At 43.3% G+C, this 27227-nt stretch overlaps 1 protein-coding gene across 1 annotated transcript in view; it reads left to right on the top strand.

Annotated features, from left to right (window-relative positions):
- The window catches only part of LOC130483938 (protein eva-1 homolog C-like), a 179309-nt gene that overhangs the window by 37336 nt on the left and 114746 nt on the right, over window positions 1–27227 (top strand). The window contains exons 2-3 of the mRNA XM_056856848.1: window positions 13875–14089; window positions 21417–21540. Coding sequence (XP_056712826.1) covers window positions 13875–14089; window positions 21417–21540 — 339 coding nt within the window. The remainder of the gene's footprint in view (window positions 1–13874; window positions 14090–21416; window positions 21541–27227) is intronic.

Below are 27227 nucleotides of genomic sequence, written 5' to 3'. Positions count from 1 at the left end.
GTCCCTGATGCAAAGCAGCTCTGTGAGGTGGCCTGTTGGATATGCCTCCTCTGAAGGGATGCCTCATCTAAAGGTAGGCGTCATCCGATGCCCTAGTTCACTCATCCAGCAGTGCAGCCCCAGTTAAGAATGAACAAATCTGCCTGGTTCAGCAACAAGCAGAACTGATCAAATATTTGGGCGCTTTCACACATGCCGAATAATGCACTTTCAATCCACTTTCAACGCACTTTGCAGCTGGATTTTGCTGGGTGAAATGGCAAAATCCACTTGCGAACTGTCGTTAAAGTGCGTTGAAAGTGGAACAAAAGTGCATTATTCAGCATGTTTGGAAGTGCCCACGGAGGTCAGTGATACAGCACTGTTTTAACATGGAATCACTGCGCCATCTCTATTAATACAGAGAATGCCATCTGGCCATGACAGAATGCCAACCCTCTCAGGTCAAGGGGCCGGTGTTCTTCTTCTTCTTTTTTTGTGCAGTGTTTTTTTAAATTTATTAAATTAACAACTCACAATATAAAATTAAAACATACAATTTTAAACTAACTGTTCAGTTTAGTTTAACAAGATGACATCCTATCTTCCTAACTGCTCCTTAGAAAATAACAAGAATGTCCTCCATGGTAAGGGACCGGTGTTCTTGATGTTTGGCTGTCCTAATTGTATTTTGGTCCCCTTTTTGTTCGAGAAATGTACTCTCTGTTGTAAAACAATTGCTCTTGGGACAAGGCCTGTTTTAAAGCAAGCACTCTTGGGACAAGCTCTCTTTTTAAAGCAAGCGCTCTTGGGACAAGGTCTGTTTTAAAGCAAGCGCTCTTGGGATGAGGGCTCCCAGCGGAGCAGCCCTTGGTATCCCTGCAACCTGTGGGACGGCTTCGTTCCCGTTGTTTTCAAATTGCCCCTTACCATGAGAATTTGGCCTAATTAGCCTGGGTGGTTTTTCAATGGGAAATGGATTAGGGTAAAAAGAAGTGAGCGCTCAATGAGCCTTGAATTCCTGTTTTGACAGGCTTACCCTTTAATCCCAAACCCGCTCTTTCTCTGGTGTCTGGATTTTCAGTACCCGTGACAAAAGTCTTTACTTTGAAACGCTTGCTAATTGCCACTAAAGGTAAAAAGATTACTACTTTGTGTGTGTGTTTGGCTTTCTTTTCCTTTTTTAAAAAAAGATTATAATTCTGAATATTTGCACGAGCTGCTCCGAGCCATTGGGACAGCGGGAGCGTGGAACTAAAAAGGGAGGTGGGGTTAGGTCGGGTTGCCAGCTCTGGGTTGGGAAATACCTGGAGATTTTGGGGACGGAGCCTGAGGAGGGCAGGGTTTGGGGAGAGGAGGGACTTCAGCGCCATAGAGTCCAATTGCCAAAGTGGCCATTTTCTCCAGGTGAACCGATCTCTATAGGCTGGAGATCAGTTGTTATAGCAGGAGATCTCCGGCTACAACCTGGAGGTTGGCAACCCTACTAAAATGCATGTAAGGAAATGGCAAAAAAACAAAACAAAAAAACCTGAGTGTCAAGGATATGTAAAAAAAAGTGTGAACTTTGCAGAACCTCTTACCAGTTTTGCAAGATGCTGTCCTTGTGGTTACATCTATAGGGTTGCCAACCTCCAGGTAGTAGCTGGAGATCTGCTATTACAACCGATCTCCAGCCGATAGAGATCACTTCACCTGCAGTAAATGGCCACCTTGGCAATTGGACTCTATGGCATTGATGTCCCTCCCCTCCCCAAACCCTGCCCTCCTCAGGCTCCACCCCAAAAACCTTCCTCCGGTGGCAAAGAGGGCCCTGGCAACCCTATACATCTAACACTTCGGACATGTACAACAAGTTCTGGACCCTTCTCTGCAGTCTTCTCTTCTGCATGCTTCTTTGAGACTTGGGCTGTATAGCTACCAAAAGAAGCCATGTCAGGAAAAAAATATAGACTTGCAGTAGACAGAATTGTTCTTTTTAAATTATTATTTGTAAAATATACTGTAACTGAATTGTGTCCAGTCTTGACAAGAGCCTTCATGCACTTGGTAGTCCGTGTCTCAGAATTAGTAGTTTGGTGAAGAGGGCACCTGACAGACAAGAGCATAAGTTTTTGATCATTGAACTTGAGCTTCGTAGTGAAACATCGAGTTAGCCTCCCTTCCCCCCTGCCCCCAAGCACCTCTTTCTGGCATGTTCATGGGCCGTCTAGCTTTTTGTAAAAGAATAATGGGAAATGCAATTCTCTTCAAGGTGCGCCCTGGAGAAAGATGATACTTCCCCTATCGGCTGAGATTTAATACTGACAAAACAGGCAAAGCATGTCAGATCAATTTGTAGTTCTGGCTTATTTCCGAGCAACATGCCAATCCTTCCTACAAAACCCCCATTGTCTGCCGTCCTCGGGGCTCGTTCCTAGAAATAACGGAAGATGCCAAGTGAAGTACAGTTTTACGGATTAAAGATTTGAAGCTGATGCAGGGTGTGTTTAGTGGAGCAGAATGAAAATCATTATTAAATACTAATGAGCTGCTTGGGATCAAGGAAGAAGCAGATTTACAGATTTCTGTAGACTACAGAAATATAGGTATTTTCAAGGCAGTTATACTTGCAGACTTTTAAAATCTGTTGGTAAAAGAGCAAATGGTTTTGTTTTTGCTTTCACTGCCAACTGCCAGAGACAACCATCACCTCGTAGCGGCACCGGGAGAGCCCAAGTCCATTAGGGTAGGGATGTCTTATTTATATAGAGGGGCTGTGGCTCAGTGGTAGAGCATCTGCCTGGCAGGCAGAAGGTCCCAGGTTCAATTCCCGGCATCTCCAGTTAAAGGGACTAGGCAGGTAAGTGATGGGAAAGATCTCCGCCTGAGACCCTGGAGAGCGGCTGCCTGTCTGAGTAGACAATACTGACTTGGATGGACCAAGGCACTGATTCAGTGTACGGTAGCGTCATGTGTTCATGTGAGGGTTGCCAGCTATGGGTTGGGAAATACCTGGAAATTTTGGGGGCAGAGCCTGAGGAGTGGGGTTTAGGGAGGGGAGGGACTTCAGTGCCATAGAGTCCACCTTCCAAAGCGGCCATTTTGTCCGGGTGGACTGATCTCTGTTGCCTGAAGATCAGTTGTAATAGTGGGAGATCTCGAGCCACCCCCTGGAGGTTGGCAACCCAACTTATTTATTAATGTATATAGTTCTACCACTGTACATGGCATAGGGATGCTGACTCACATGTAGCAGTGGAGGCTCTTAACTGCAAAAAAAAAAAAAAACGCCCCACAAAAGACGCCATTTTTTTACTATAAATTGCCTTCTCCTAAGCTGCTTTTTTCCCTTACAAGAGAAAAGATACATGTACCCATCTTATTAGCAAAAATCCCCAGTTTCGTGTGTAACCTGAGCAGTGGTCGTTGGTCAAAAGATCAGGGATATGCTGTATATGACTGAGGTAAACCTGGAAAAAAAGGGATCATAACGGACCAGACTGGTTCCTCACAAGGATCTCAAAGACAGTCTGGTCCGTTATGAAATGATACCTATTCGGTGCATTCTATTTCCTCTTTTATTGATTGCATAGCTGATGAAGCCCATAGCGAAACGTGGTCACATGATCTAGACAACACGTCCTATCAATGAAGCTATGGATTAACTCTTGATGTTGTTCCCAAGCCTTCTGTCTACTTCTTCCTGCAAAAGAGAAATACAAGATTATATAGAACAAGCTTTTTTCAAGATCTGTGATCTGAATACTTACCTTTGAACTTGTTATATTATATCAGTTTCTGACCATTGTTTGAATCGTCTAGGCTGGGAATTTTTTGTTATATATATTTGTGCATTTTGTTCTGTTTGTATTTTTGCTTATTTCACCTTTTCACTTGTCACTTTAATATATTTGTATTTATATCATATTGTTCTTGCGTGCTGTATATGATTGAGGTGGCATGGCTTGGGCTTCTGTTCAAAGAACCAAGGCTGATCCAGAGGGAGATACAAATCCATGTAATACCTTATATTAGGTACAGGCCAACCAAACTAGAGGAGGAAGAAGAAGTAGGAGTAGGAGTTGGTTTTTATATGCCAACTTTCTCTACCACTTAAGGAAGAATCAAACCGGCTTCCAATCACCTTCCCTTTTCCTCCCCACAACAGACACCCTGTGAGGTAGGTGGGGCTGAGAGAGCTATAAGAGAACTGTGACTAGCCCAAGGTCACCCAGCTGCCTTTATGTGTAGGAGTGGGGAAACCAACCCAGTTCACCGGATTAGAGTCCGCCGCTCGGGGCGGCGAATCAAACACAGTTCTCCAGATTAGAGACCACTCCTCCTAACCACTGCTCTTAACCACTACACTGTGCTGCAAACTTTCAGGCTCACCAGAACTCTTCATCTGGCTTAAAAAATGAAGGAGGACAAAAAAGCAGATTTTCCAGGTCGAGATCTTAAGACCCCAAGGTATTGGATACTGAGTCCCCCCCCCCCTTGATATCTTCTCCAGGCCAGGGTTTAAGGAAGGTTGTTGAGAAGATATGGTAACCAGTTTGGTTTTTTTTGGGGGGGGGCTCCATCTTGTTTATACTGTTGTGTGGCTGACAGGATGTTTCTGAGCGAAATACCTTCCATGCTAATCTCTACGCATTAGCGGATCACAACCTAAATTCTTGTTTGTTAATCCAGCAACTTCCTGGGCGTCTTTCATCTCCTTGTTATCCAGTATTCTTCTGTTTCACTTTCCCTGTCCTTTGTTTTTAACTCTGTTTAACATACTAACCATCAAAAATATCCCTTGGGGCTATGGAAATAAGGGCCGCTTGAAGGACTGCGTTAAATAATCCTTACCACCCAAAGTTGAAAGGTATACTTACATTTGAGGGATTCTCCGGGTTTGGTTTTCTCAGAGGCACGTTGTGTGTTTTCCTCCGATTTCTGGACCATTGTTGAACACACTGTGTCTAAATGGCTTTTTGTGTTGGGCTAAAAGCATACAGCTCAGTCCCAGATTATTTAAAGAATAATTGTTCAGGCTTGCTTTACCCTCTGCATTAGTTTGCTGGGTTGTAAATCAATAAATAAATTGACGGATTTCAAACTGGTAGAGGCAAGTTTTGTGGATTAGTGTGTCTGGGAATGATTGTGTCAGCAGTTGATAACATTCTTCAGGAGAAAGGAAGGGATAATTTAAATGTGTAATATTCACTATATGAGTTTAAAAAAAGCCCAAGTACAGCTAGAAACCAGCATTTCATCCGAGGGTATTAAATTTCATCTGAGTTTATTAAATTCTGCAACAGTCGTTAATATGTAAGGCAATATTTAGTAAATGTATACATATCTTCTCTTTGGGGTTGACCCACTGAATAACAGACCTCTCCCCACCCAACAAACAAACCAGATTGGGGATTTTCAGCACACGTGCTTTCTTCACCTGGCATTTCTTCATATTGACACGCTAAACTTTCCCCCTCTCCAGTTCAAAATGTATGTCTAATCTATGTTTGGTAGGATTGCCAGCACTGGCTTGGGAAATACCTGGAGATTTGGGGGGTGGAGCCTGGGGAGGGTGGGGTTTGGGGAGGGGAGGGGCTTCAGCAGGATACAATGCCATAGAGTCCACCCGCCAAAGCAGCCATTTCCCCCAGGGGTCATTTGGAGATCAGTTGTAGGTAGGATTACCAGGTCCCTCTTTGTCACCGGTGGAGGGTTTTTGGGGATGGAGCCTGAGGAGGGCGGGGTTTAGGGAGGGAAGGGACTTCAATGCCATAGAGTCCAGTGGCCAAAGCAGTCATTTTCTCCCGTGAACTGATCTCTGTCGGCTGGAGATCAGTTGCAATAGTGGGAAATCTCCAGCTAGTACCTTGAGGTTGGCAACCCTAGTAATAGCAGGACATCTTCAGGTGCGCCTGGAGGTTGGCAGCCCTAATGTTTGGGTTTGGGGTGGGGGTTGGACTTTTAATGACAGCCATGAACATGTCTCAGCTTGCAGAGCGCCGCTGAATTTGCTAGTAGAGAACTAGTTTTAAGGGAAGAAGAAATTCTCTTGAAACTGTCACTTAGTACAGAAGCAAACTTCACAACACTTTTGCAAATTTAAAACCAAAAAGAGAAATCCCTTCAAAACTTGCAGCGCTTTCCTGAAAGGAATGCCTGCGCCGGGCTTAGGAGGCCAACTAGCGCTGAAACGTCCAGTTTCATGCCGGAGTGCGCCTTCCGGGTGCCGGTGGTGTGGGCTCCTGTGCCGGCGGAGACCTTCGTCGGCTTCCTAAGGCCTTTGGGTCGGGCTGCCGGCGCATTTCAGGAATGCGCTGTTAATCCTCTATGTACAAAATAAAATACATTTTGGCACAGAAGAGGTCAGTTTTGAAGTTTGTTTTTATTTTAAATCATGCTCTGCGGGCATCTGTTCTGTTGTACTATAAACTGGTAACAAAAACAAATAAAGCATTTTTCTTTCAAGGAAACCATTAATTTACTTCTAAAAATACTTTTATAACTCATACAGGAATAAATGTTTTTCTTGAGCAAGATCCACAATCAGCTTCCCAACATTTCTTCTTTTCTCTTGGAAGGAAACCAGAACTGCAGAATAATAGCAGAGAATAACATCTTCTGAACTCTGGTGTTCTCCTTGCTTCTTCAGCTGCATGGGGAAACACCTTTGTCAAATTTTAACCCAGCAAAAGAAAGCCTACCCACCTTTTAGCCTGGGAGTAACGACAACTGCCGCCTATCAAAGTGGCATGAATAGCTTTCTTTCCCAAACTTTCTGGCTCGATTTTTTTGCCAACTTGCCACTGCTATACAAGGGGGTCACTGTAGTGTACAGTTTAATAAATCCCAGGGTTGAACATGAGAAAAGCCATGCTGGATCAGACCAAGGCCCATCAAGTCCAGCAGTCTGTTCACACAGTGGTCAACCAGGTGCCTCTAGGAAGCCCACAAACAAGACGACTGAAGCAGCATTGTCCTGCCTGTGTCCCAAAGCACCTAATATATTTGGCATGCTCCTCTAATCCTGGAGAGAATAGGTATGCATCATGACTAGTATCCATTTTCATTAGTATTGTGCCATGAAGACTCCTCTCCTCCATGAACATGTCCACTCCCCTCTTAAAGCCTTCCAAGTTGGCAGCCATCACCACATCCTGGGGCAGGGAGTCCCACAAGTTAACTATGCGTTGTGTGAAGAAAAGCAGAAAGGGCAACGTCCTTTAGCGACGCTCTTTCTTATCCTGTCGGTTCTGTGATTTTTAGTTTAGCTTAATTTAGTTTAGTTATACAAAATGAGCATGCTGAAACTGCGACGCTAAAACCACAGCAGCAAACGTTTAATACGAGAATCAGGATAGAAACCAGCCCCATGGAGGCAATGCTAGTCAGGCAGATATTCTCCTAAAGAGCTTCCAGTTGACAGATAATGCTTGACCGAATCTGATTTAAGAGAGCGTATAATTTCTGAATGTGTTCCTCATGTCAGGCGATACAGTATTGGAACTAGGATTGATGAATGCTTTCGAGCAATAAGCAAACAGAGTTTCTATTTCCAGAAGATATCTGTTTCATTTGTGGGTCTCCCCGCCCCCCACAAGCTTTCTCTCTTGGGCTCAGATTTCCTCCCCTCCCCTTATTTTTGCAATGCTTGTCTTTTCTCACTTGCTTTCCTTTCCACACTCTTCCTCCTGATACTCATAAAACTGCCATGGACTGACTAGGGTGGAAGAAATATGTCTTCATAGGGGAGGGTCACTGCCAGGACAAATTTAGGGGGAGGCCTCGACCTATCTTGTGGACACAGACTGACATAATTCATCCTTCCCTTCTGAAATGTTTTCCTGATTAATTTTATTATGAAATCCATCTGCATTTAAACATATCACAAAAGAGCAAGGGACTTGGAATTGTCCCCAGAGGTAGGTTACTAAGTAATTGTACAGGTATCTCTGGGTTCGAGGAGATAGACGGAAGGGAAGGGGGTGGGATACATACAAATCTTAGCATTGAATATAAGGACTGTTTGTGAAAAACCTTTTGCAGCGCACAGCAGTGTCTCACAGTCAAAATTTATCTCTCTTTTCTCTGGGAATGTACAGTTAAAAAGAGCGAGCGGTAATAGCAATCAGATTGGCAAATATAGACCCAAGGAAAACCTGTGTTTCTTTTTTGCAACAATTGATGAAAGAAAAACGTTGAGTTTTATCTGGAATATTAGCCAGTGTGCGCTGGGTTGCTTAAATCCAATAGCTTTTAAATCGTCCTCAATATCCTTCAGGAACTAGGAAATGCGAATAAGGAACTGGGAATAGGGAACGAACTGGGAACTGGGAACCAACTTCAGCCTCCTGCGGATGATGTGTTTGGCACTCTGAAATGCTCTGGGTTCTTTTTAAACCTGTAAAGCACTGGTTCCCAACCAGGGGTCCGTGGACCCCCAGGGGTCCGCGAGAACTAAATTAAGGTCCGCGAAACAAAGTTATAAACCCATAATAAATTAATATTTTCAATTAAAAGTTCTCTATTATAAAAATATATATTCAAATATTATTCTAAGTTTAATGTTTAACTAACAGTTATGATTAAACTTTATTTTCAAATTCTCAGAATTTTTATTTTGAACCTTGGGGTCCCTGCACCGAACAAAAAATTCCTAGTGGTCCCTGGTCAAAAAAAGGTTGGGAACCACTGCTGTAAAGGCATTTGGTCTGCTCCAGCATCACTCAATAAACTCAGTCATAATTCTGTTTGCTTTTTTAAAACATGTTTTGGTTTCTTATTTCTGCGTAATGAACACACCTCTTCAGTTCCCCCTTTCCTATTCTCTTACTAGGGTTACCAACCTCCAGGTGATGGCTGGAGATCTCCCGCTATTACAACTGATCTCCAGGTGACAGAGATCAGTTCACCTGGATAAAATGGCCCCTTTGGAAGTTGGACTCTATGGCATTGCAGCCCCTCCCCTCTCCAAACCCCGCCCTTTTCAGGCTCCACCCCCAAACTCTCCAGGTAACCTGATATCTGTAACCTGGAGACCAGTTGTAATTCTGGGAGATCTCCAGGCCCCACCTGGAGGCTGGCAACCCCAACTTCACTTTCAGTAGTTTCCCACTTTAAAAAAGGTTTGGCTTTTTGTATATAAGTAACCTTAGTTTCCCCAGTTCGTTGCACACATTTCTGTATGGTTACTTTTCATTATTCTCTGTAGGATGACATACGTTGTAGTTGTTGTTATTTATTAAGTTTATGCCCTACCCTCCTTAGCACATGTTAGATGTTTGTTCTTGAATCTGCTTTAGAAACATTGATCCATCTTTATGTTAGTTTTTTTGGGAATGCTTTTAATGAAGAGTGCCTTAACTGGAAGGTAACTTGTTTTCCCCTCATGACAGCTTTTGTTCTGTGCTTCTGCATTTCCCTCTTATGCATTGCTCGGTTACTTATACATTTCTCCTACCACTTGTTTATGATATATGTTTGCAGCGTTTTTGCAGTGTTTACTGCCTGAAGCTTAGATAACATATTGGTATATTTATCTGTTTGGCAGTGAATGTTTTGAAGCTATTAAAAAAAATTCCAGAGGTCCCATATTCAAATTTAAGACCTTTGTCAGTCTTAGGGCACAGAATTTAAAAAGAGCCCCATGGAGCAGTGGTAAGCTGCAGTACTGCAGTCAAAGTTCTGTTCATCGACCTGAGTTCGATCCCAACGGAAGTTGGTTTTAGGTAGCCGGCTCAGGGTTGACTCAGCCTTCTATCCTTCCGAGGTTGGTAAGATGAGTATCCAGCTTGCTGGGGGTCAAGTGTAGATGACTGGGGAAGGCAATGGCAAACCACCCCATAGACATAGTCTGCCTAGTAAACATCGTGATGTCACCCCATGGGTCAATAATGACCTGGTGGTTGCACAGAGGACTACCTTTAGCTTTAACTGAAATTAAAAGTGGGTGCTATTTCTTTCCCTCTTTATCAGTGGGTTTGCTTTATATGTTGTTCAGCCTTCTGGGGATATGTCAACACCCTTTTATCCTTTTAAAGTACAATTTTCTTCTCTGTTTATTCTATGGATTTTCTAAATTGCTAGGTTTCATTGACTTGGAAAATGTGTGTTCAGGTAAACTTTCTAGATACCATAAATGACTGTGCCTTGGAGCAGTTGGGCATGGCGCCAAGGAGAGAGGAAGCAAACCTAGACTTAATTCTGAGTGGGGCTTAGGGAAGTCTTGCCCAAATTAGGTAAACAAGGATTACCACATTCTGTTTCTTTAAAATGCCCAAACTAAACTATACTTGAAGTTGTCATGGCAGGTTTTGGGATAGGGCTACCAAATTCCAGGTGGGGCCTGGAGACAGGGTTGCCAGGTCCCTCTTCATCACCGATGGGAGGTTTTTGAAGCCTGAGGAGGGCGGGGTTTGGGGAGGGGAGGGACTTCAATGCCACAGAGGTCAGTGGCCAAAGCGGCCATTTTCTCTGGGAGAACTGATCTCTATTGGCTGGAGGTCAGTTGTAATAGCAGGTGATCTCCAGCTAGTACCTGGTGGTTGGCAACCCTACCTGGAGATCTGGAATTACAGTGATCAGTTCACATGAAGAAAATGACTGATTTGGAGGGTAGACTCTATGGTATTATATCTCACTGACCTCTCCATGAATTTCCCATCCTATAGTTGACAACCCTCTATTGGGAAGAGTTTTCAGTTAGCAATAATCTTCCCTTGGATTAATCTCATTGGCTACAATACTTCCCCTGCACGGTACGGAATGAATTCCTTACACCTGTTTTCACAATAGAAAATATGGAGAAGGTACTCACTCTGGAGCCACTGTTTTCAGGAGCCGTGTTGGAAGAACTGAGTCAAGAGAGGGGAGGGGACATGGCTCAGTGGTAGAGCATCTAATTGGCATGCAGAAGGTCCCAGGTTCAATCCCCGGCATCTCCAGTTAAAGGGACTAGGCAAGTAGGTGATGTAAAAGACCTCTGCCTGAGACCCTGGAGAGCCGCTGCCGGACTGAGTAGACAATACTGACTTTGATGGACCAAGGGTCTGATTCAGTGGCTGTTACCGCACTTTGTATTCCCAGCGATGTATTAAGAGTTTGAAAATGTTATAAAAAATACTGTTCGCACTTTATGTATTCCCACCGATGTATTAAGAGTTTGAAAACGTTATAAAAAATACTGTTCACACTTTGTTTGGCCCCTTTAGCTGTGAAGACGTCTTCCAACCATTTATTAGCCGTGGTATCCAAAAACCCTTTTAAAGCGATGTTTTTAATAACATTTTCAAACTCTTAATACATTGCTGGGAATACAAAGTGCGGTAACCCCCAGTATAAGGCAGCTTCATGTGTTCATGTGAGATGAAGTTCTAGGGCTAGTGAATGAACTAAAAACTAATTTTGTGTGTATGGCATCCTTTCGAGGGTGTTTAAGGAACTCAAATGAGAAATTGGTGATCACTTAACAAAAAAATATATATGGAACACTGTTATCTTTCTTTGAACTGAACAGAACAGATCTCGTCTCCAGAGGTAGACCAGAAAATTTCAGCCAGCTGGATTTAGTGCTAGAAAGAAAGATCAAGTTTAAGGTGAAACAACATGCACTAGTAATTTGGCTTCTGTTCAAGGCAGCATTCTAAAATCAATCGTATTTTATTACCAACCCCCCTTCAAACTGTCTAGCGCGCACTATGTCCCCCAATGCAAGAACCTGAGTTCTACATAGTGGAGAGCGCTCAACATTTTATTGCGCTGTAAAAGGTTAATTCCTTAATCAAAATGCAAATAATCTTCCCTTTCTCTCAGTGGAAATCTCTCAGTAGAAATACCGTAAGTTGGGTCATGATGGTGCTCATTAGTAAGCGAATGGTTAAGAGGTTCCTAGGCGTGTTCATCAAAATTTGTTTTCTCTTTCCTCCACTGCCTTCCCCGAAACTGTACTTTCAGGTAATTGCTAAAAGGGGGGAGATAAGGGCTGAAATTTCAGCAAAGTGGAGCATTAAAATGTGTTATCTTCTAACACCTCAGAAAATAAATAGAATCATAGAATCATAGAGTTGGAAGGGTCCACCAGGGTCATCTAGTCCAACCCCCTGCACAATGCAGGAAATTCACAACTACTTCCCCCCCACACTCCCAGTGACCCCTACTCCATGCCCAGAAGATGGCCAAGATGCCCTCCCTCTCATCATCTGCCTAAGGCCACAGAATCAGCATTGCTGACAGATGGTCATCGAGCCACTGCTCAAAAACTTCCATGTGTTTTACTTGGCACATGTGAGGTATTCCTCTTGTACTACAATGAGAATTGGTAGAGTTCATTTTATATTTCAGGGATAGGAGTTAAGAACTAAATAATCTGGTATAGAATGTCCTGTTCACTCCCCGTGCATCACCTGTGCATGGTGGGGAAAATGGGATTGTGGCAACTTGGCATTTCTGTTATGCCTTCAGGCTTGCCTCATGTCTAAATATTGACTGTAGCATTTGCATCTCTTCTGTGAGGGTAGGGTATAATGCACTGAGGCCCAATCTGCTTAACTGTTGTTCATGAAAAGGGAGGGGGGAAGATCACACGACAGTTGTTGGATCCTTCTACCTTTCATCCCCCTCTCTGGGTCCTGTTGTCCATTTCTTTCCCATCTGCTATGGTGATCAGAGCCCTGCCCTGGATAGCCCCAGGCTAGCCTGATCTCATCAGATCTCAGAAGCTAAGCAGTGTTGGCCCTGGCTAGTATTTGAATGGGAGATCTCCAAGGAATACCAAAGTCGTGATGTGGAGGCAGGCAATGGCAAACCACCTCTGAATGTTTCTTGCCTTGAAAATCCTACGGGGTCGCCATCAGTCAGCTGTGACTTGACGGCAAAAAAAAAAGTGACTAGAAATCTCAGATATGCTGTACAATGGAGAGGACAAGGATGTATTTATTTATTTATAGTTTAAGAGGGTAGCCATGTTGGTCTGCAGGAGAACAGCTAGATTTGAGTCCAGTAGCACCTTAAAGACTAACAAGATTTTTGTGGTATGAGCTTTTGAGAATCAAAGTTCCCCTCGTCAAATACTTCATCAGATACAGATGAGCTTTGACTCTTAAAAGGTCATTCCTCGAAAATTGTGTTGGTCTCTAAGACTAGAATCTAACTATTTATTTTTGTTATTTATAGTCTGCCTTTCTCATTCAAGCTCAAAGCAGACTATAAATTGGCAGTTGCCTCGTCCATGCAAAACAGATTTACAAGTACAGAGAGAATATTCACATGGTCATTCGGCAGCTCTAGGTGAAATTTGAAAGACTAGTTTTGCCTTTTTCCTTCCACTGTTATGAGAGCTAGGATTTCCTGTGCAGTGCTGACTTTATGGATGACTCCGTGGCTGCAGTTCTGTGCTTACGTGGGACTTTTGAGCAAAAGATGGGTGAAACCATTCTGTAAAGAGAGCCAGTGGGATGTGGGTGTGGTGGTGATGGAAAGTGCCATCAGGATGCAGCTGCCTTATGGCAGCCCCATAAGGTTTTCAAGGCAAGAGACGAACAGAGGTCGTTCGCCATTGCCTGCCTCTGTGCAGCAACCCTGGACATCCTTGGTGGTCTCCCATCCAAGTACTAACCAGGGCTGACCCTGCTTAGTTTCCAAGAACTGGCAAGATTGGGTTAGCCTGGGCCATTCAGGTTAGGGCAACCCAGGTTCAAATCCCTACTGTGACATGGAAACATGTTGGGTGACCTTGGGCCAGCCAGCCTAACCTAGCTCACAAGACTGTTGTGAGGTTAAAATGGGGGAGAAGAGTATGATGTAAGCCGCTTTTGGTCCCCACCGGAGAGAAAGGCAGGGTATGGATGAAGTAAATAGATAAAAGTGGGTTAACCTGTTTGCTTTTGTTGCACTAACAATTGCTCTCTTGTTGGCAGGTTACATAGCGAGTATTTTAAAGAATTATACAGACCATGCCTGTGACGGGGACTATGTCTCGCTGAGATGCCCGCACAGAACAACCATCAGTATCCAGGCATCTTTTTACGGCCGTGTGGTGCCGAGCCATCAGATGTGTCCTTCCCGCTACCCACAATCCCATGCCACTCTGATCAAGGAGGACGTGGCCTGTTCTGCTGGTACTTCCCTTCAGGTATTGTGACTTTAAGACACTGCTTGGTTCTGCAGTTCGTCAGATTCAAGACCCTTCAAACCTAGAACCTCGAAATTGCCCTGTCCTGGCTATCTCACGTTTAGAATATTCTGTTTAAATGTGATTAGATATTAGCTTTCTCGAGTGTCTTAAATTTTGCCCTAGGTGTGCATTTCAGTGTCATAAGCCTGTGATGTGTGGTGGAAAATTTTCTGATTTCAGCCTACTATAGGATTCTTTCAGAGGGTAGCCATGTTCGTCTACAGTGGAACAGCTAAATTCAAGTCCAGTAGCACCTTAGGGTGCATTCATAAGGGGGGGAATCAGCTTAGGAGCCGATATGACCCTGTGCTGGCGTAAGTGCCCATTTTATCCCATGATAATGGGCAAGGGCCCATTTCTCTGGCATGGGAGACATTTCCACTGGTGCCTGGGTGCCGCAGAGCTGCACCGGCCTCCTCCACCAGTGCAGCTTCCTGATAGCATCTACCTGGCACAAGTCGCCGTGTTGGTGTCCCGGGAGGCATTCCTGGGGGCGGAGCTGCCTTTAGGCAGCTTTCTAGTCCCATTTGCCCTGGGAATACCCCCTCTCGCGGTGGATTGGCCATGCTACCTTTCCCTTATGCTTTCCCCTAGGGCGATTATTCACCATTATTTTGTTTTTTACCCCTCCTACAACATTTCTTTCCCTCCGCGATGGCTGGGAAGCCTCTCAGGAGGCATCACAGCTGTGCCAGTCCTGGTCACCGCTGCGCCACGCCTGGCCATCGTGGAAATACTCCCCTTAGGAATGCTTTGTTAACCAACAAGATTTTTGGGGTATGAACTTTCAAGAGTCTAAGCTCCATTCCTCAGATTCAAACATTGACTCTCGTAAGCTTATACCCTGAAAATCTTGTTGGTCTCTAAGGTGCTATTGGACGAATCTAACTGACTCCCCTATGTAAATATAGTCTGTTTATCTGCAGTTGTCAGGGCCATTGTGCTGCAAATCAATCATGTTAGATGGGCTAATTGTAGGATATGAAGCACAAACAAACCCCTGGTCCAGGTTTGTACATGACATATTTGCCTTCTTTTGCTAACGTCATTTACATTTTTTGCTAACATTATTTAAATATTCAGTGTATCTATTTAAATTTCAAATTTTCCCAGCAAACCCCACGCCTCTGGTCATAGCATAAATTATTAATATTTAAAGTAGCCAACCCCCAGAGACAAAAAACGTAAAAATGGAATAGTGTATGAAATGGCATCCATTGTTATCAGAGAAAGGTATGAACTCAGCAATATATAACCCTAACATTGGAGACTTGGTAATAGATCTTCCAGCATTTCAGCTGTTTTCACTCTCCATGTCTTATTCCATGTAGGGTTGCCAGGTCCCTCCTGGTCACCAACAGGATATGGGTTGTGTGTGTAGAGTTTTCAGATCCAGGTTGGGAAACTCCTGGAGAATTGGGGATGGATCCTGGGGAGGACAGGGACCTCAGTGGGGTACAATGCCATGGAGTCTACCTTCCAAAGCATCCATTTTCTCCAGGGGAACTGATCCCTGTAGTCTGGAGATAAGGTGTAATTCCAGGGGATCCCAAGGTCCCACCTGGAGGCTGGCATCCCTAATTGTCCAACAAAAGCCAAAACCGATTGGTAATGTACAGCTCATTAAGTTTGCTCAGTGAGGACTTGTTACTTCCATTTTGTACTAGACGTGGTGGTTTGGCACTGGTTTTCATTCAATTTCTTTCTATAGTTTTTAAAAAGAAAATAGCCACCTCTTTCATGCTATACTTGAGTGCTTTATGGTCTTTTTGTGTGTGAGAGAGGTGGTTTCCTTTTTTTCTTTTTAAAGCATGCTTATGGGATTTCTTATGTTACCTTTCAACAGAGTTTGAAAATATGTTTTAAGGTTACGTTGTGTAATCTGAGCAGCTGGGACTCTTCATATATACTTTTTTTTGCTACACTTTTTCCCAAGGAGCAAATGAGAACTTTTTTAAAAAATCCGTCATAAAATTTGAACACTCTAGTGGGAGTATTGATATACATTCATATTGGTTCGCCCTGAGTTAAAATTTCTCTTGCCCCAATAGAACTGCAATGAGTGGATGGCATTTGGAGCTAAAGGAAAAAGGTTCACCTTGAGGACAACGTACAGACTGACTGATACTAATTCATTAAAACAAGAAAAAAGAGGGGGGAGAAACCTCTGATAGGAGACAGAAAAAAATGTGCAAAGCACCAGAGGTTACAAGGCATTTATCTAATCACTTGTAGCAACTCCAAAGTTTTACAAAATAGTAGTAACAACGAAGGTTCAATTGAATTGCAAAACATGTATTACAGTATATAAATAACGAGCAAACACAAAAAGCAAAAGCGTTGATAATTAGGGGTGCCAACCTCCAGGTAGCGGCTGGAGATCTCCTGCTATTACAACTGATCTCTGGCCGATGCAGATTAGTTCACCTGGAGAAAATGACCGCTGTGGCAATTGGACTCTATGGCATTGAAGTCCCTCCCCTCCCCAAACCCCGCCCTCCTCAGGCTCCGCCCCAAAAATCTCCCACGGGTGGTAAAGAGGGACCTGGCAACCCTATTGATAATATAACACAAAACCACAACAGTGACAGGTTTGCCGGCTAGTATCCCATTTCGATATCCTTCTTCGAACTGTAACTGTAGTTACTATCAGAAATGAAGTAATTATCCTTTATGACGCATAAGTAATAGACAATGAAACCATAAACTCAATTGACATGGCTATGAGATGAAGTGGAGTAGCTACAAGTGATTAGATAAACGCCTTGTAACCTCTGGTGCTTTGCACATTTTTTTTCTCCGACTAACTAATTCATGGCTCAGGTCCCGTACTCGGGGTCATTTACAGATTCCCAGCTATTGGCCAGTTGTTTTCAGTGGGGAAAAAAACGGATGCTTCCTTGGGAACTCAGTTCCAAAACACTGTCTCAGCGACCTGGATCTAATGGAAGGCTTCCAAAAACCGTAAAGGAGAATAATGAAGTGGCATTTTAATTGTATTGCTGTCTCAGTCTCCGCTGTGGGAGGAAAAGAAGAGCAGGATAATGGGTTCACAGGGAGAGCTAACATGGAAAAAAGGGACAACAGGCTGTGTTATATGGAATTCCAGGCGCTGGGGAAAAAATTCTGAGCTTGACGAGATTATTATTTTTTAAATGTCCCCCCACTGCCAACTGAGGGACTGTGTTGGCTGTCCAATCTAATCACGATAAGAATATGAGGAAGTAATTTGGTTTTGCATGAAATCCTCTTGCTTTGGACACCTTCCAGAATGATGCCGTTAATTGACAACTTAAATAACAGTTCTGCAGAGAATTACATTTTAATTTAAAATGTTTATTTCATTTAATCGTTGGGAGATTCGTCCTGTTTTCCCCACAGCTTGTTCAAAGTGATTTGTAGTAAACGTTCAAGTCCAATGACCTAAAACGCCAACAGTTAAAGCTTAATTAAAAAATTCAACAAAAATGCCCAAGGTGCTAGTCATTATCGAAAACATTTGTCTTAATATTTGCTTAAAAAGGGGGAGGGGACCCTTCAGCTGAATCCCAGTTTACATAGAAAAAACCAATTCCAATTCACCAAAGAACCTGCAATTGGGACCTTGCGGTCAATTGGAGCTGGATTAAATAGTGAAGTTTTACATAAAGGTCCATGAAAGAAGTAGGGTTGCTAGCACCAGGTTGGGAAATCTGGAGATTCGGGGGTGGAGCCTGGGGATGGTGGGGTTTGGGAAGGAGAGGGACTGGATTTCCCAATTTCTTGACTGACCGGGCTGCCCGCTGACCCTCAGCTGGTTGGTGGGGGGAAACAGGCCAACTGAAGGGGAAAGAGTGATCTGTGCACCCAGTACGATGACTAGGGTTGCCAGGCCCCTCTTCGCCACCGGCGAGATATTTTGGGGGCGGAGCCTGAGGAGGGCGGGGTTTGGGGAGGGGAGGGACTTCAATGCCATAGAGTTCAATTGCCAAAACGGCCTCTTTTCTCCAGGTGATCTGATCTCTATTGGCTGGAGATCAGTTGAATTAGCAGGAGATCTCCTGCCACTACATGGCGGTTGGCAACCCTAACGATGACATTCAAGGTTACCCGGAAGTGTCGGCATCATGCCGTGGATGCTCTAGCACACTCCTCCCAAAACTCTATGGAAACCTCACCTATGGAGAAACCTCTATGGAACACCTATGGAAACCTCTATGGAAACCCCATTTACTTCACAAGGTGTCTGTTGTGGGGAGGGGAATGGAAGGTGATTCTTTACTTAAGAGGTAGAGGAAGTTGGTATATAAAAACCAACTCTTCTTCTTCTTCTCCTTCTCCTCCTCCTTCTTCTTTTGAGTAATTGTGTGTGTCTCAGGAGTATACATAATATTTCTGAACTGTTTCAGCACAGGTCCACGCCTCACCTTCCTAAGATAGAAGTTTGACAGGGATCACCAAGGCAGCGCCTTCATTTTCTTTTATTGTTTGAATAGATGCACAACCCTGTCTTCATCACCGTCTCTTACTGTTGTTAAAAATGTCAAGCCAGGCAGAAAAAAAAAAGACTTGATTCCCAATGCTGTGACTTTTCAGTGACTTATTGTTTGCACGGGCACATTTTGCTAATTACAAACTAGAGCAGGTTTTACAATGATCTTGCTGACAAGAAAATCAGATATGCCTGCTGTCAGCAGTATCACAGTTTATGAGCCACAAAGGACTATAAGCTAGGACTATGGGAATGAAGGGGGAGTTGTGATTCCCTGCCCCACAAGGGGTTCTGTTTTCTCTAAATACACTTCCTTGAATGCAAGAGAAAAAGAAAAACAAAAGAAAGTGAAAGCAATTGGAATTCAGCTGATTCAACTTTAATCGGAAGCCGCTCAGGTGGGTGGCAGGAATAAAATAGGAGTGGTAATTGGGGTGTGAGCTGTGACGCCAGTGCTGTGCTAGCATTCAGTCAAAACTCTATGGTTAAACCACAGAGTTTTGGCCAAATGCCTAGAGCATTGTGATGATGTCATTTCCAGTTGTGCTGGAAGTGATGTCATTGCATTTCCGGTGATGTCCTGCAATGTCAGCTCAGAATGTCTCCTGACGGTTGCCTGTCTCTTGCTGGCAACACTACCTCCTTTCTTAATTTTATTATGCAAATGGCTGTTTTGGAAGGTGGACTCTATGGCATTATACCCTCTTGAAGGCTGGTTGGAAATGTTGGGCACTAATGAGACACCACCCCGCTTCAATAAACCAAGTGATATTAGTAGCTCTTACCCACAGAGTGGTCCGTGAGCCCCTTAAATAGGGTTGCCAACCTCCAGGTATTAGCTGGAAATCTCCTGCTATTACAACTGATCTCCAGCCAGTAGAGATCAGTTCACCTGGAGAAAATGGCCGCTTTGGCCAATGAACTCTATGGCATTGAAGTCCCTCCCCTCCCCAAACCCTGTTCTCCTCAGGCTCCGCTCTAAAAACCTCCCGCCGGTGGCAAAGAGGGACGTGGCAACCCTACCCTGAAATGCCTCACAAGTCAGACTTACAGGTTATCTCTTCTGATGCTTCAACAGATGTGGAGAAAAACAAGGCAAGGAACTGCTTTTGCCATCACTTTTATGGAAAATCTGAACCTGATTTAAGGCTCTCCAATTTGCCATCTTCTTTCTGCCTTTGTTCTTTCTCTCTTGTTGCACCTCCAACAGCTGTTCAAACATTTTAAATATCCAAACATATTTCTGATCTCTGTGTTTCTTTCCCCCCTTTCCTTTAGTGTTCCTGCTGGTCTTCCTCCTGGTATTGTCTTTTAAAGTTGTATGCCTACAAGCAGAGATCTATCTTTCTTTCTTTCTTTCTTTCTTTCTTTCTTTCTTTCTTTCTTTCTTTCTTTCTTTCTTTCTTTCTTTCTTTCTTTCTTTCTTTCTTTCTTTCTTTCTCTCTCTCTCTCTCTCTCTCTCTCTCTCTCTCTCTCTCTCTCTCTCTCTCTCTCTCTCTCTCTCTCTCTCTCTCTCTTACTTCATTCCTAGTAAGGGACTTTTTTGTTGATAATTTTCTTTGTTCTGTGCACGCTCATTTATTATTGGTCCGTTTTATTCTCTACTTGGAACAGTCTGTCTATCCAGCCATCGAGGCACTAATAGCTGAAAAAATGCACATTTTATGGGGGAAATTTGGTGTGCCGAAATAGAAAATGCTGCAAAAACAAAGAGTCATGGGTTACAAGGGAGAAGTGGAATTGCAACTGGGGTTTGGGGGTCAAAAGTGCAGGGATGAGAAATTTGAAATTATCCCTTGTGTTGAATGATGAGTCACGAAGCAATGAGTTATTGATGGTGCAATTGCATGCAGAATTACTGTGGTCTAAGTCCCTTGATAGACTGGTCTAACTCTGCATACCAATCTTCTGTAAGTGTTGTAGGTGAATGCATGGGTGAGAGCCAGCATGGTGTAGTGGTTAAGAACGGTGGTTTGGAGCGGTGGACTCTGATCTGGAGAACCGGGTTTGATTCCCCGCTCCTCCACATGAGCGACGGAGGCTAATCTGGTGAACTGGATTTGTTTCCCCACTCCTACACACGAAGCCAGCTGGGTATCCTTGGACAAGTCACACTCTCTCAGCCTCACCTACCTCACAAGGTGTCTGTTGTGGGGAGGGGAAGGGAAGGTGATTGTAAGCCAGTTTGAGTCTCCCTTAAGTGGGAGAGAAAGTCGGCATATAAAAACCAACTCTTCTTCTGCTGCTGCTGATGTAAGTCTGAGATCTGAGCTTACTGCTCTCCTAGTTCCTGCTCCTCTTCAAAATGGCATTTAAAAATAATATCTGAATGTATACTGCTTTAAAATAATATTCATTTCCACAACACTTTTAACATATAACTAATTGTTAAGTCTGCAATTGTTACCTCATTTTTCCTTGCACCTTTTTGGAGTCGGTTACTTTTTCTATTTGATAAATGTAGATCTGAGGCTGTGATAGTTTGCCTTATTCACAGTCTGTGAAGACACATAAACGCATGGAGCTGCCATATACTGAATCAGACCATCGGCCTGGCAAGGTCAATCTTGTAGCAATGGCTCTCCAGGGTCTCAGGAGGTCTGTCACATCATCTCTTGAGCCTTTTAACTGGAGATGGTCGAACCTGGGACCTTCTGCATGCCAAGGGATCCTCTAACACTGAGCCACAACCTCTCCCAAAGGTGATGCTACTATTCTCTTGCCTATTTAAAATATTAAATTGGCTTGCTTTTACCATTATTAAATGGTTTCCTGTTCTTGTTTCTGTTTTTTTGTGGTGTACCTGTTGTGTAGAAGATACTAGAAGAGTGTCAGGACAAAAGGAGTTGCCAATTTCTTGTCAATAATCGACTGTTTGGTGTTGATCCGTGCCCAGGAACCAGCAAGTACCTCCTCGTGTGGTATAAATGCAGGCCAAGTAAGTAAGTTCGTCAGTGAGAATGTGTTTTTTTGTGCATGGAGATCTCGAGGCTTGAGGATAGTGTTTTGGAGAGATGACTGATACCTTCTATTTTGGGGGGACACAGAAAGGCTTTCTAATCTGTGCCAACCGCTCATGATAGCTTTGTTTTCATAACCAGACTCATTGGTTTTCATAATCATCCCAACTGCAGAAGGTTCTACTCTGCTGGTAGTATGCTGTATTCAACTACTCCTCAGTCTGATGAAAAACTGCTCCCTTGTGTGTTAAGTACCGTCAAGTTGCTTCTTACTCATAGAGACCCTATGAATCAATGTCCTCCAAAATGTCCTATGTTTAACAGCCTTACTCAGGTCTTGCAGACTGAAGGCCGTGGCTTCCTTTATAGAGTCAATCCATCACATGTTGGGTCTTCCTCTTTTTCTACTACCTTCCACTTTCCATAGCATTACTGTCTTTTCCAGCAACTCATGTCTTCTCATAATGTGACCAAAGTACAATAGCCTGTTTAGTTATGTTAGCTTCTAGGGTTAGTTTAGGCTTGATTTGATCTATAACACACTGATTTGTTTTTTTTTTGGCAGTCCACGGTATCCGTAACACTCTTCTCCAACACCACATTTCAAAGGAATCTACTTTCTTCCCATCAGCTTCCTTCAATGTCCATCTTTCACACCCATCCATAGTAATAGGGAATATGATGGCATGAATTAACTTGATCTTGGTGGCAAGAGTGACACATCCATATATCTCTGTAAAGAAATGTGCTATGGGGTTTTTTTTTAAGTGAAAGTTGGAAATTTAATAAAATTTTAAGGGGGCATTGCTTCCCCACGTGCATCCATAGCTACTGGCCTGCATCATCAATGTTTACCTAAAGTGCTAGGATGCCGCTTAATTTATGCATGGCTGGTAAAGCACATATGCATGTAAGTGTTCTGTGTGACTTTGCATGCCCTTAGATGTGTATTAGACCATTTATCCATAATGTTAGCATAGGCAACAGCCAGTGGCCTGGGTGCACTGCTGGTATGCTGACACTTCCCATGAATGGGACAGTGCATGTGGTAAATGCACATAATCTCAACAACATGCATTGACTGCTTATGTGGATAAGTGCCTTTCTTGTGGCCCCAAGCTGGAGTGAACGATGAGAGGAAGAGGAGAAGATTTGGCATGAAACAAAGGTCAGAAAGATGTTTGGGACCTATAGCACTGAATTTTGAATTCATGGATGATAATGAATTTGGAAGAAGAAGAGTTGGTTTTTATATGCTGACTTTCTCTAACTTTTAAGGAGAATCTGATCAGCTTACCATTGGCTTCCCTTCTTCTCCCCACAACCAACACCTTGTGAGGCAGGTGGGACTGAGAGAGGTCTGAGAGAACTGTGACTAGCCCAAGGTCACCCAGCAGGCCTCATGTAGAGGAGTGGGGAAACCAACCCGGTTCACCAGATTAGAGTCCACTGCTCTTAACCACTACTCAAATTTGTTGAAAGATTATCAAAAAGGGCTCATGAATTTGTAAAGCATTACCACAGTACTCTGGGGGTGAGTCAGATACAGGGCTGATGTGTAAATTGTGGCACTCTCGAGAATCAGAAGGAAGTTCTAAGTCTGGCCTGACCCTTCTCATCCTTTGTGTGTCTCCCAGCCTTCTGAGAAAGACAAGAAGATACAGCTGCTCATCCTTGGCTGTTGCCCCATTCTGTTGAATTAAGTGCTGTGGCCCCACACATGTGTTGTGATCTCTTGTGATCGAAGAAAAAAGAAAAGGGGAATGAAACCCAACCTAGAAAACAGAAGCTGGGTACCCAAGGTTGGGTGGGATAAATAAAATTTATAGATAATAAAATATAATTTATTTAGGCACCATGTCAAAATAAAAAAAATATTTTAAAAATCGTTAAAACAGCACAATGGCATTTCCCAAGGTTGATATACTGTAACCACATGCCAGATGCATTTCAGCCTATTTGGCCTTCCTCACTGGTCAATTGAAACCCATGTAAAAAATACACACATATTTACAGATATATAAATGTATACAGACAATTATATATCAGACCAGGCATGTATATAGGTTGTATAATATATTTCCAATTATACAAACATCTGAATAGATTGTCTACAAGTTGTTATACGGGGCTGTATATGTCTCCCATATAAAATGTGTGCAATTATCAACCTGGTAAAACAATGTTTTGTTTTGTTTATTTATTTATTTATCCCACTCAACCTTGGGTACCCAGCGATCTCTTGTGAGATAAGAAATGGCCCTGTTCTGTTTTGGGATTTTGGAGCAAGCAGCCCCATTGCACCTCATGATTGGAGGCCAGATACGGGGTGTGGACATCCAGAAATGCCACCATATCCAAAGTGTGGTCTTAACACTACTTCTCTGATATATGTTCAGCTCCAGCTGAGGAGATGTGAGGGCTGTTAGTCTTACACAAATGATAGACCCTAGTGCTTAAAGCAGCGGCTTAAGAAAAAGACAGCTGGAAATGAAGTTAAGGTATGTTCAAGTGTGAAGGCATAGTTATGTGCAAACATAGGGTTTGTAGCTGGGAGGTGGAGCTGCGATGTGTTTGTGCGCAATGTGCTTCACTGCAAGGGTCTTTGTACTTGTGAAATAAGGTAAATTGTCTTTGGTTTCTGAAAAAATCTGACCACAGTCAATATACAGACGGTGGCCAGGACCGGTATACACTGATCGGGTTTGGCAAAGCACTGCAATACTAGCATTTTTGTCTCCTGTGTTTCTGCAGTTATGTTATCTCTACTAAGGAGATGACCTTCCCCTGGCTCCACTGAACTATGTTAAAAACCTCATGCAAGTTATAAATATTTTTCAGCGCAGCAAAGACTATGCGGGGATCATGTCTCATTTGGGAGCCATTATGTGTAATTACCAAGTAACTTGGAGGGAGGACGTAATTATAGTGAATTTTACCCCAAATTGACTTGGCTTAACATTCATACCCCACTCACCTGAAGTTCTGAACCGCTGTAGGATTAGAAATAATTTAGGATTTAGCTTTAAGACATAGATCTGGGCTAGGCAGGTATGAGCTCCCCCCCGCCATTTTCAAGATTATCATTAGCCACTCGCAGATGGAATTGGGATTATAGTTGTATTTGCCCCATCCCAGTGAGATTCTGATCAGCTCAGCGTCAGAGTGCTAGAATGCCGTGACCCAGGCTCATGAACTCTTCCTAGGCATGACTAGAAAAACAGGGGAAAAGGTTATAAACTGGTCTTTAGACCGGAACAGACTAGGGGGGGGGGCTTGGGTGTAGAAAACTAGTACCATAGATATATCTTGTAAAGGTTCTAGACTAATTCTCACAGAAATGATTTTTGGGTTGGAAAGAAGGCAGCTAAGGGGAGACATGATAGAGGTCTATAAAATGATGCATGATTTGGAGAGAGTGGACAGGGGGAAGCTTTTCTCCCTCTCATAATACTTGAACGTGGGGCCATCTGCTGAAGCTGGATGGCGAGAGATTCAAAGCTGCCAAAAGGAAGTATTTCTTCATGCAACACATAGTTAAATTGTGGAACTCCCTGCCCCAGGATGTGGTGATGGCTACCAACTTGGAAGGCTTTGAGAGGGGAGTGGAAATGTTCATGGAGGAGAGGGGTATTCATGGCTACTAGTTACGATGGATACTAGTCATGATGCATACCTATTCTCTCCAGGATCAGAGGAGCATGCCGAATATATTAGGTGCTGTGAAACACAGGCAGGACAATGCTGCTGCAGTTGTCTTGTTTTGTGGGCTTCCTAGAGGCACCTGGTGGGCCACTGTGTGAGCAGACTGCTGGACTTGATGGGCCTTGGTCTGATACAGCATGGCTTTTCTTATGTTCTTATGGGTTTTTGTTAGACTTATGATTTAGGGTAATTTGTTTTTGCCATCAAGTCACAGCTGATTTATGGCGACCCCTGGTGGGGTTTTCAAGGCAAGAGCCGTTCAGAGGTGGTTTGCCATTGCCTGTCTCCACGTCACAAGCTTGGTATTCCTTGGTTGTTTCCCCTGCAAATACTAGCCATGGCTAACCCTGCTTAGCCTTCAAGATGTGATGAGATCAGGCTAGCCTGGGCTATTCAGGTCAGGACATACACGGCAATATTTTTTTTAAATCTTTCAAATATTGACACATGGCAATATTTTTTAAAAATTATGTATGCACACAAAAATATTTTACACATACCTTTAATGAAAAGTATCACATGCTCTTTCAGTGCAATTTCACACTTCTGACATTATATTTCTAAACTCTATTACACGTGTAAATTAAATATTATCACACCGAATCCTTTAAATCCCTTCGTAGTCACTATGAAATTATACTTGTCCAGTCTTTTCCACAAACTGTTTTGCTAAGTACTGCACATTCCACCCCTGAACATTAGTGTGCACACCCAAAAATGTACGATTCATCAGCACTAATTTTGCAGGTGCAGGAGATCATGTTTGGTCTCGTTCCTGGTGCAAGACTCATGCCAGTTGTTCAATGATGTTCTTTTCTCCACCTTAGACTGTAGTGTCAGGAACTTTACCCCTGAGTGTCTCCCCAGGAATTCACCATAAATATGCATGTACAACATGATGATTTGCAGCATTTTATATTATTCTCTGCACACTGTTGGATGTATTCCTTGCTGTGGCAGTTTAATTCACGTGGAGATCATATTGTAGCATATTCAGGCTGAATACCTTTGATGACCCATATTTAGCCTGTGTGTCTTCAGCAGCTAGACCGAGAGGTTGAATCTTGCTCTTTGCAAGTAGTTCCGTACCAGGTCTGTATGAAGCATTGTTTGTTTATATTGTTGGAAAGAAAAAGGACTTTGCTGATAAAAACCAGGGAAGTCTTGTAAACTTCAGTGCTCCTGATTACTGTTTTGTGAATCACTGATGTAGCACATCTTTCATGTAAGGAGTTCAATGTCCTCATGGACTCCAGCTATGAGGTTCCCCTGCCCCCAGAGGGTGCTACGATCTGTGATAATTAAGGTTGCCAGGTCCCTTTTTGCCACCGGCAGGAGGTTTTTGGGGCAGAGCCTGAGAAGGATGGGGCTTTGGGAGGGGAGGGACTTCAATGCCATAGAGTCCAATTGCCAAAGTGGCCATTTTCTCCAGGTGAACTGATCTCTGTCAGCTGGAGATCAGTTGTAATAGCAGGAGACCTCCAGCTAGTACCTGGAGGTTGGCAACCCTAGTGATAATATATCTCCAGCCATTTTCCAAAAGTCGCTAGGTCTTTTCTTCTTACAGGTAATTATTGACTTGTCCCAAAATAGTCTCCCTGTTTCTACTGCATGGCTCTGTACTTTCTGGTAAGAAAGCATGCAGGGTTTTTTGGGAAGTTCGTTGGTTGCCGTTGGGCCATAGTATTTTTTTAAGCAATTCACATTCCTTTACCAAAGCATCATGTTTCACCTTTTTCTGGCATGTTTTATGCATCATTTAGTCTCTGCGCTTCAATATTAGGGGATTTCCTTTCCTAAAAGTCACATTTCATGCCTGATAATGATATTGTTTTCTGCTGCGGGCAGGTCAGTAGCAGAAAATGAGCTTGTTGAAATTATTGCTGCCCACAAAGCATTTCTGGTGTTGCAGACATAACAGTTTCACAAGATGGTAACTGTTGATTTCACCCCCTTCTCA

The sequence above is a fragment of the Euleptes europaea genome, chromosome 10 (assembly GCF_029931775.1).
Source record: "Euleptes europaea isolate rEulEur1 chromosome 10, rEulEur1.hap1, whole genome shotgun sequence".
NCBI classification, from domain to species: domain Eukaryota; kingdom Metazoa; phylum Chordata; class Lepidosauria; order Squamata; family Sphaerodactylidae; genus Euleptes; species Euleptes europaea.
Note: the sequence above shows the minus strand (reverse complement) of the source record. Positions and strands in the feature narration are given on the sequence as shown.